The 11,107-nt window shown below is 35.7% G+C and overlaps 1 protein-coding gene across 6 annotated transcripts; it reads right to left on the bottom strand.

Annotated features, from left to right (window-relative positions):
- Nucleotides 1-2,093: 2,093 nt before the first annotated feature.
- Nucleotides 2,094-9,292, bottom strand: LOC104237984 (WAT1-related protein At3g28050-like). 6 transcript variants are annotated; one of them, XR_713793.2, is made up of 9 exons: nucleotides 8,990-9,292; nucleotides 8,780-8,893; nucleotides 7,580-7,811; nucleotides 7,340-7,498; nucleotides 5,779-5,930; nucleotides 5,513-5,689; nucleotides 3,375-3,443; nucleotides 2,648-2,694; nucleotides 2,094-2,395 (listed from the first exon to the last, which is right to left on the bottom strand). XR_713793.2 is itself a non-coding variant. In XM_009792237.2 (7 exons), exons 1-6 carry the CDS (start codon nucleotides 9,238-9,240, stop codon nucleotides 5,539-5,541), a joined length of 1,059 nt encoding a protein of 352 aa, XP_009790539.1. In that variant the 5' UTR covers nucleotides 9,241-9,292; the 3' UTR covers nucleotides 2,094-2,395; nucleotides 5,513-5,538. The 6 variants fall into 6 exon arrangements, 1 of the variants encoding a protein (XP_009790539.1); XR_713794.2 differs by having other exon boundaries at nucleotides 3,386-3,443; XR_713795.2 differs by lacking the exon at nucleotides 2,648-2,694.
- Nucleotides 9,293-11,107: the final 1,815 nt, after the last annotated feature.

Genomic DNA, 11,107 nt, shown 5'->3' with positions numbered 1-11,107 from the left:
AATGATAATAAGACAATCAAGTTCCAAACATTATTTAAAAAAAAAAAAAAAAAACTTTGCGCCGTTGTATATAGAGAAATTAGCTTACAGATTGAAGAAAAAATATTCGATGCATAATGAACTCCTTCAATGATTTTCTTTTTAATCTCCATAATTTTAAGAGAAGTCAAAAGATCAAGGAGTGAAAAGAATAAAAGAATATTACTGTACGCAAATAATTGTTGTCTGTTGACTTAATTTTCTTCAAAAATGACATCCTTAATTCTGAATTTCTACATTATTTGTCACGTTGTATGGAAATAATATGATTTTCAGAACTTCCGAAACTCAAAGAACACCACAATCTTGTAGGATCTTTATTTCTTTGAATTGAAAAATAATCAGTCTTATGATTTTCAGAACTTCTGAAACTCAAGAACACCACAATCTTGTAGGATCTTTATTTCTTTGAACTTAACCGCATATTTGCATCGTTACTATAGTTATCTTTTCTTCTCAACTTTTAAGTGTTTTATTCCTTCCAATTTTTTCCTTTGTGTTATTCTTAAAAATCCAAGAGTCATTCGTTAAATGACATCCTTTCCGAAAGAAAAGGCACCTCTTCGGATGGTGAGTTTTCTTATAATTTGTAAGTAGGATAATTAGATCTTTAAGAAGGGCATTTTAGTAATCTAACTTTCTAGTTTAGGTCTTCCCACTTTTATAATAATATAGATATAGATATAGATATAGATAGAAGATATAGATTAATTAAGTAGGAAGCTGTCAGTGATCTCTTCCCGCAGCCGGCATTTGAAGTGAAGCTGAACACCATATATTATATGGTGGTGACTGGTGAGGAATACAATTGAATTTACGACTTTAATTAAAGACTAATTTCGAGTTTACAAACTCTTATACTTGAATTCTGGATTCTATATTGAGATATCTGGGATATTAAGTGGTGATAAATTTTTAACACACGCCCTCAGTAGATTTTTCAACTTCAAATATTATCTTCGGCTCTTAAATAATGAGAAATATATTGTCTTTCCGAAACTGCTTCAATTTCTCTTGGTACCATACTACGCGATTGAATACAACTTACCGAATACAAATGAATGCTCACAAGTCACAACTTGACTAGGTTGTTGACAATCAAAAAACAGCTCCGTTCTTATAAATATCTATAGTTTATCGTTTCTTCTCTCATTCACTCAATCTAGCATTCACATCTAGTGTTTCTCTTTCTTTTCATTTATTTCTTGACTTACACGCAACTCAAATAATCACTTTTGTTTATCAATGGTAATGAAACCATTTAGTACGGAATAGTTAGATTAATATATTGCTAAAATTTTTGCTAACTACTTCCATGTATAATACTTCTAGAGTGAAGAATTCTCATGCTAGAGGTCTTTCACTTCTCTGAATAAATAACAAATTAGCTCGTTGTGGTTATTATACTGTTGTTAGGTTTGCTGTTAATTACTTTCAGATGTTGACTTTTTTGTATTCCTCTTCTTTGGACAGTTAAGCTCTAATATTTCACACAAGGTCCAACTTCGATAAAATCCAAACTTAGTTTTCTATTTCTTTTGGTTCGACTTCCAAGACTCAATACCTCTGTCCAACATTTATAAGGGATGAACGTGCCTAGGCCATCTATCTATAAGACCAAGTTAATTGAAAGGTCTATATTAGCTCCTGTCCTATTATTATTTTAATAGAACAAGTTCTTTTTTATATAATCCTAAGGACGAGACATGCTAACTTACTAAGGTATAACTTTAGCCCACGATATGCATAACCATTTAAAAAAAAAACTAGTTTGGTGCACTAAACTCCCGATATGTGCGGGGTCCAGAGAAGGACTGGACCACAAGAGTCTATTATAAGCAGTCTTACCCTGCATTTCACCAAACTCCCGATATGTGCGGGGTCCAGAGAAGGACTGGACCACAAGAGTCTATTATAAGCAGTCTTACCCTGCATTTCACCAAAAGGCTGTTAATATCACTGATGTGTGCTTAATTGCTGATTATGGTTATTATGATGAACCACATGAATGGGAATTATTTCACATTCGGAGCATTTTATTTGAACTTTTGAAATGAGAAAACCATATTCCATTTCTATAACAAATAACAGCATCCTTTGCATAGAATGTGAATGCTGACCAGAATAACAATATTATATACACTGATAAAAGAGTGATGCACCAGGTCATTACGGGGAATCATTTTGCATTTTATAGGTTTATCTACTCTGCATTTACAGCAACAGTGAGAATTTTGTATGAGTATTCCAACAATTTTATACAAACTTCAGTAAAGGAGGACTTCCATCTGGTTGTGGCTTACATGTCTGCAACTTCCACAATATGCCCTGTCACCTTGCTTTGACTTCTTCCAGTCTGCAGGCAGGCAAGAGCTTATAGTCCCAGCATCAATCAATAAGGAAAGTCATGCAAATAGCTATATTTTTTTTGTAATGTGGTGTCTGTGTCAGCTTGTGCACATCTCGACTATTCCATTGAGTACTTGCTTACCCTCCTACTAGCATAGTCATGCAAATAGACGTTTATCGAGAACAATAGATTCTTAACGAAACTTTATATGATTCTATTAGAAAGAAAATGACATGTCAGAACAAGTCATGGACATACTTTCATTGACATGAAAGAGAGGATACAACCATCTTAAGTGCCTCCACCTGCACAGAAACATTTCAGTGACTTATCTAGTTTTCTTTTCATACAAAAAGAATGATTTATCTTATATATTCAGTCATGTATGACTTTGTAAAAGCCGATGCAAAGTCAGGCCAGAGCTTACAGTCACACTGGCATCAATCAAATAAGCAAAGCCATGCAAATAGATCTTTAATCAAGAATGAAAGATTTTTAATGACACTTTACATGATGTTATTACAAAGAAAATGATGTGAGAACAAGTCAGGATCATACTACCATTGACATGAAAAGAGAGGGTACAACAATCTAAAGTGCCTCCTCCTGCACAGAGGCGTCAGACATTTGACAAAGAGTTATCTAACTTTCTTTTTTATACATAAAGAATGAGATATCTGATATATTCAGTCATGTATGACTCTGTAAAATCGATAACAAAGTCAGGTTAGAGCTTATAGTCAAACTGGTATCAACCAAATAAGCAGTCATGCAAATAGATCTTTATTGAGAACAAAAGACTTTTAATGACACATTACATACTGATATAAGAAAGAAAATGACATGTGAGAATAAGTCATGATCATACTTCCATTGACATGAAAAGATGGGACACAACCATCTAAAGTGCCCCCTCCACACAGAGGCATCAGGCATTTTGCAATGAGTTATCTAATTTTCTTTTTAGAGGCAAAGAATGAGCTACCTTATACATACCGTCATACTTGACTTTGTAATAACCAATGCTGCTTTCAGTAACATGAGGAGACAAGCTCTATCAATGTTTTTCGAAAAAAAAAACCTCTTATCAGTTCTTTGCTTCCATTCAGATTATTCAACATAAAATGTCAACGACAAGTGCATTTTGAAACGTCAAATACAATGTTATGTCAGCATATACATTCACTTTTTAATATAAAATCCCCAAATGCACATATATATCACACTATAACACACAATGTCAACTTCTTCAAACACAGAAAGATATGTCTTCTAGTTTCATAGATAAAAAAAATCTATGGTGTTCTATGATTCATTTATTTATCAAAAAAGGGTAGGTTTCTCTTTTTCTTGTTCTTCTCAAGTCATGCAAAGCATCATTCTTATTATTAATTTAGTTCATAAGTTTCATCAAGATAAAATTATTATGGGCCGCATATGCTTTCAGATCACTAATAGTCTGTCCGCTAAAAACTGATTCACCATTTTTCTTCTCAAATATATCATTCAGTCCTTCTGTACTTTACAATTCATTTCTGTAAAGCACAGCTAGTTCTTTTACTTGATGCTCAATCCACCAACATAACAGATCCGTGAAATAAAAGAAGATAAGGAGAGGATGTATGTAGGTTGAAGAAAAAAGGTTTCAAAAGACGAACTGCGCTATAAAATCAAAGGTTATATTACATCCTAAAATATGCATACTATTAAGATTATTGCAAGCCAATAATAAGTGCATTTTTAACAAATTAGAATGTTTTCAATAATATCATAAAGTAATTCCTCAGGATGGTTGGCACATTGGACACCACAGGCTATCCACACCTTTTCTTCACTTTGAAGCTAATATGACCTTTTCTATCCAACTCATCTTTTTACATATAATCCTTACGACCTGTTACAATTTATAATACCGAAAACAAGCCGTCTAACTTACGATATATACATTGAAGTCAATAGGTTTGCATCTGGGAGGGTTTACGCAGAAGAATTCAACATAGATTAAAAGGATGAGATTGAATTATGGTGGACGTCAGCTCTAAATTGAAGAAATTCTCAATGGACTGGTTCAGATGTAGCTTACATGTTACAAGCTGCCAAAACTAAGGCAGAGCTGTAGCGAATATACTAGGAAATGCCTATATATCACAAATTTGGAACTTTTAACTAGATTATCACCACGGCCAACCACTTCTCTACTTCTAACTCCCACTTGATCTCTGTGACAAAAGGCCTATCGGCATTTAAGTATCACTTCCTCAAGTTGCATCCATGTCAAAATCTCATCTTTCTAAATAAACATTATGTTAAATTGCTATCTTTTGAATACAAAGGAGAACCCCTTATAAATGGAAATTGGAATGCCACAACATTGAATACCAAATTCATATTTGACAGCACCGATTTCTGAAATCGGAAGAGCATATAGGGATAATGAATAGTTACCATATTAATCATTGACATGCCAAGAACAGAGACGTAACAGAAAGGACAATATTCTTGCATTACACTTGCTCTTACGAAACAAACTCTAAATTAAATCCTAAAACGTCTCCTGGACGTACTTTAAAAAAAAAGACAAAAAATGTTCTCTCTGGGAAGGACCGACATGTTCCACATAATGTTTGATTCAAGGATGTCATACATGTGGGTCTACATATTGGCTATAGTATTGGTGAGCAAGAATTAAAAAGAGAGTACTTTTACCAAATATTCCCTTGTTTTGTTGTTTCTTATAATTCTTGAGATTTATACTCTATCCAAGGGTCTGAGCCCAAATAGGATGTGACGGCTCTGTCTACATCCTTATTCAAAGAAAACATAAGCAGAAGGAGCATGAGTCAAAATTGTCCTAACCACACCCCATCCAGCCCAATATTTAATCATTTTCGGTCCCCTGAAGTTTCTTAACTAAGTCATATGGACTAAATACATAATGTTCTTGGAATAAGCTACAAAGACCTAGGAGATTTACGTATACACTTAAATCATCTTCACAGTGAAGCAGACTGCTCTAAGAGACTTTGCTCGAGTATCTCTTGATATAGTTATACACAAAGGATACACAGAAATCGTATTCCCCGTTTGCTTTAAACAGTTAAATGCTAAAAAAAATGGACGTACCTATGATATATGCTTTTATCTTGTGCTTAAACTTCTGTCTCTGCATCCTTTATTTGCAAGAGTGGGGCCTTTGAATTGATATTTCTTGACAGATGGTCTTCATCTACCTTCTTTTCTTGTGTTTTTCCCCACATCACAGCATAAAAGCCAACAACAATTACAATTGACCCCACCAAGCTGTAACAAAAGTGATGATTAGGCACATGTAGTCCATTTTGCCAACACTTCTATAGATTTGTAAGGTTGTCAAAGAAATATAACAATACCTTCCAAGGTAGAAAATATCTCCTAAGAAGATGATACCCAATGCAGCAGCAATTACGATTCCCAGAGGATGGAACATAGCAACAAAGAGAGGTCCTCTTCTACGAACGCACCAAAACATTACACTGACTTGAAATGCAGAGCCAAATACTCCCTAAGAAAAGCAAAATACATGTCAGATGGTTGAGATATGCTGAAGAAGGGTCAGATGGTTGAGATATGCTGTAGAAGGAAACTGATGAACCTCTCGATGCTGATCAAATAAGCAACCATAAATTCATTATTCTCAATTGATAAAGCTCAACATTTATAATTTTCTTGTAATTAGGCTTCTTCTAAGATGCACAAGCTAACGTATTCTCAAAGGAACCACTGGGAATAAAGTGTAATAGCTGGATAGAAGAAGATGGAAGCTAAACCACCATAAATGGACAACTGTTAGGCCAGGGTAGTTTGAATAATTTCTTGAACACAAGATAAACCAAATTCAAAGCTAATATCACTCCTTAGCAGGTTTTAGCACATCAATAGAAGTTATGTAAGCCTATGTCTTGTTTTACTAAGTGATTATGAGGACAGTTTTGATTTGTCTTGGTTTAGTAGTCTTTGGAAGTAATTGTCCTTAAATAGCAAAGCACTTAGTTGTAATTTAAAATATCATTAGCAAGCTGGTAGAGAAAGTAAGTAAGAGAATTCAATATACTAGTGATATAGCAATATAGTGAAAAAACTGTTCTAATTACCACTAAAGGTTCCAAATTCACTGTTCAGTGTATTTTGAAAGGGAAATGGGCACTAAGCACATGAAAGGTTTGCCTGTTAAGAAGACACGATATGTCAAGATATTTCCACAGTTGAAGCAATTTGTTGCCAAAAAATTTAGTTAACCGTATAAAGGCAGTATGTGAATCTTTCAATCTTAAGCGGATCCCACGAAGAAAGAAACTCTTCTAAAATTAGAAGTATCTATTATTCATTGATCACTTTGCCAATATCTTCTTATCCTTCTCACTTTCGTATCACTAATTTACAGCACATATTTTCCAACCTGAAAACCTTGGAACAGCCACTAAATTCAGTGTGCAAACATATAAGCCTCACATTGGCCCAGCTTATCCCTCTCGACCTTTCTTTTGTATTAGCGTTTTCAGATTCATATTTTAGAACAAACTCCTTGTCTAGTTTAGTACCGAGATTGATCCCACCTTAGCAAAACACACTAACTTAGATTAACTAAGAGTAGGAAAAAAAACTGTATCCTTAGGTTGCAATTGGGAGAGTCTAGTCTAATAGGAACAAACTGAGCCAAGTAAAGATAATGTTCAGATCAAGGGGTTAAGTGGAGAAAAATGTACAATTAGCTTGAATTTACTTCTGATACAAAGCAGGCGGAAAGCTAGAACCAGATTAAGTAAATTCATACCATTCGCAATTGAGCATGAATCATATATTTATTGAAGTACTCAAACAGAGCCTGACAAGTGCTTCGTCGATTATTATCTTAGCATGGTCACAATATGAGAAAATCCTATAATGTAAAATGCACACATTTTACCTACTTACTGAGTATAGAACAGCGAACAATCTCGTACCAGATTGTAGCATCCAAGCATTTATGTTCATGTCCATAAACAGAGAGACTATTGCTGATAGAATGGAGGAAAAGAAGCAGTAAAAGAAGACCACAATCAGCTCAACTGGATAATTTTTAAGGATGGAAGCCTGTAAAAAGCATAAATATATCAATTCTAGCGCCGATTCTCAACTAACAAAGGTGTGGCTTTCAATGAGTTATTCTCACACCTGTACAATTAGATACGCTGAAGCCGCTATGCAATCCACTACAAGATATAGTCCTCCAATCACCCAGTCAGTTTCCTGAAAATGAAGATAATTTTGAGGCTTCAAAGATGAGGAACTCAAAAAAAATTGCGGTCCCTTGTAAAGAGTGGCGGTGAAGGCTCCGGCAATTGAGACGACGGTTCCAACAGATTTAATCAGGGTACTTGTACTTCGACAATCTAATTTCTCCATCCTGATAGAAAGCAAAGAAAAATGTGCATTTTTGTTATTTGTTCCAGTCTCTTGTGATCGAAGATATCTATAGTATCCAATTACATCAATAAAGCTTACAAAGAGAGGAGACCGCACTGAATGATTTTTTAGCAGGTTTATCAAAATGATATGACCTTCTAATGTGCATGTGTATGTGCTCCTACTTCATATTTTCTTTTAAATCTTCATAACCAAATGGCAGATGAAAAGAAATATGAAACACAGCACCCTCAACAAAGAATATTGAGGCATTTTTGTATACATTCACTTTTTCCAGTTCAATGCTAACATGTTTTAGTTTAACAAATAAAGAATTATAGATAGCTAAACTCATGGTGCTGTACAATATTCTGTTTTATTTCCACCATTTTATTCTTCCTTCCATGGTTCCTTAATTTCCTACGTTGTTTCTGGTTACACATGCTCTTTAATTGAATGGAAATGAGCATTCAGTTGAATTAGAAAACAATTATACTGATTATCGAAAACAAAGAAACTCCGATGAAAACAAACATAGAACTCACTGCAATATTTGTAACATTGAAAACATAAGTATACCAAGTAGAAAATTCAAATTACGAACACTTCACTTCGGAGGGAACAATATACTAATCTGTTTTCTCATAAGCTAGAAAGTGAATAAACTGGCTTGCTTAATACTCCCTCCATTCCATTTTATATCACACTCATTCTTTTTTAGTATTTTCCAAAAAGAAGATGATCATTTCCATATTTGGTAACTTTTAACTTTAAATTTCTCATTTTACCCTTACTCTTAGCTATAGAAATGTCGTGGTATAGTTAAGACCACAAGTTCGTGCTAGCCTTTCTTTCTTTTTAAAACTCAGTGCCGAATCAAACATGATCATATAAAATTAAACGAATTGAGTATTGGTGTTCATTCTACTCTAAAATCAACTAGAACAAAAGTGAGAAGAGGGTAAAAACCTGAAAATGACGGCAAGTACGAAAGTAAAACCTGGGATGAGATTGAGCATAGCTGAAGCAAATGAAGCAGAAGTATAATTAATCCCAGCATACCCTGTTAGCTGAGCTGAACAACTACACAAAATCATGAAAAACCCATAACCCAAATATTAGACCTTTACCAATTGCTAAATCAAAAACCAGCTAATTGAAAGATGAGAAATCCCATACCCAAGAACTCCCAGCAAGAAAAATCCACATATAAGTGAGAAATTGAGTGGAGGACGAGTTGACCTATAGAAGAAGAAAGAAGGGAGGAGAATAAGGGAAGCAAGAGCATTGGAGTAGAAGACGAAAGTGAAGTTGGTCATTCCAGTGGACATGGCTTTTTTGCCTACAATCATTAAACCCACTTGTGCAAATTGTGTTGAAACCATTCCTATGTATGGCAAAGCTTCCTTCATCTTCATCTCCATCGCCATTTTTCAGTCTCTTGTTAGCTGACCCTGAACTTGGACTTTATCCAGTACACTTCCAAAATCCAACATGTGCTTCTAGGAAAACTTTTCTATTGCGGGTCCCAAAATAACCCCAAAAAAAAAATTAAATATTTGTGGAAATATCAACTTCCATATCATATTTTATCAATTAGTATATATTTTTACATCAAGATATAAAATTTATCTTAATTAATCATAGATAAAATGATATTATCTCCCACATTTTTTTTAAAACCTATTATGTAATTGTAAACTAAACGATAGTTGAGGATCACTTACTAGTTTAAATGCATTGAAAAAAAAAAAATTCATTTCGAAGTTTAAGATAGAGATAAAAATTGGCTGTCTCCGGACGCCTAGCACCATGGACGGTCTCGTGGTCTTGGCCGTTAAAAATTGGCTGTCTCCGGACGCCTAGCGCCATGGACGGCCTCGTGGTCTTAGTCGTGCCACGTGACAAGCGTGTTTGTCCCTATGTCGCCCCATTAATAGCTTTCACCAGCGCCCAGCCACAGGCAGATGCCATTAGCGCCCCTCGGCAGGCTATGCCCCAGTCGCGTGCCATTGTCAGCGCAATCGACCCATGCCCTACGGCCAGAACGGACTTGCTTTTACCTTGTGCGAATCTAAGTCATTTTTGTTGTAAATATATAGTAGTTTTACTTCCTGTATTTCCATTATGAATCTCTAGCTTATTTATGTCAAGTCCTGTAACTTTGATTTTTTTTTAAGCATTATTAGGGGGATCAAGTAGTTAAACTTTCAAGCAAGCAAACAATTCTCTGTATTGGTGTCTCTTCCCCTGGATGTCGTGTTGCCTTTCTGTAATAACTTTCATTACTGCAATCAAGTTTTCTTTCATTCTCTTTCTCTTTTTTTCCTCTTAATTTCTCTTGACATCGATTTTTCCCTACTTCACTGACAGTCTCGTACGGAGGACCCCAGTTGGTGGATAGCAACTGCACGGACATCGATTGCTTAGCCTTGTATCGCCCTTCCAAGACATCTCAGGAAGGCGTCGTGTAACAGTTGGTACCAGAGCCTAGGCTCGATATCGGACGAAGGAACAAATTGCCATTACCCCTATTTTAGACCATAGTGGATCATGGGGACCGCATTGCGGCCCTTGAAGAGACGGTTAATGTATTACGACCCATTGCGAGTACAGTGCATGATCTAAGAATCAGCCTAGTGCAAAGGTTGGACGACTTGGACAGCATGATGCGGTAGGCCAAATGAGACATTGCAATTATCAGTTGCCACTCTGAAGGAGACCGACAAATGGTAGTCACAGAGGCAGCCGAAATTTCAGTAAATTCGAGAGGCTCCAACAGGAGAGGACCAAAGATTTAGCCCATAAGCAATAAGAGGCATACATGGTGACTGTCATGCAGAAATTTATAGATAACTTGACGGGTCAGCATAATATTAGCAACGCTGTGTTACAAGGCCTACTCCGAGGAGGAGGAAACCACATCGGGGGTGCTGTGAACCTCGCCCCTATGCCACAAAAAATCAATATCCCTGAACCGAAGCCCCACAATGGGGCTCGAAATGCTAAAGAAGTGGAGAACTTCATATTTTACATCGAACAATACTTCGATGCTATGGGGGAGCTAGAAGAAACAAAGAAGATAGCAACGGCTACCATGTATCTTAAGGGTGACGCTAAACTTTGGTGGAGGGTGAAATAAGAAGCTACCAGGGCTGGTGAAGATAATTGTGATACATGGGGAGACCTGAAGGCAGCCATACGCTTACAATCTTCCTTGAAAATGTTGGATACAATGCATGGAGAAGGCTCCGAAAGTTCCGTCAGACCAAGTCAGTCTGAGATTACATGCGTGAA

This window comes from Nicotiana sylvestris, chromosome 10 (assembly GCF_000393655.2).
Source record: "Nicotiana sylvestris chromosome 10, ASM39365v2, whole genome shotgun sequence".
Taxonomy (NCBI): Eukaryota; Viridiplantae; Streptophyta; class Magnoliopsida; order Solanales; family Solanaceae; genus Nicotiana; species Nicotiana sylvestris.
The sequence above is the reverse complement of the archived record's forward strand: the minus strand, read 5'-3'. Positions and strand labels throughout refer to the sequence as shown.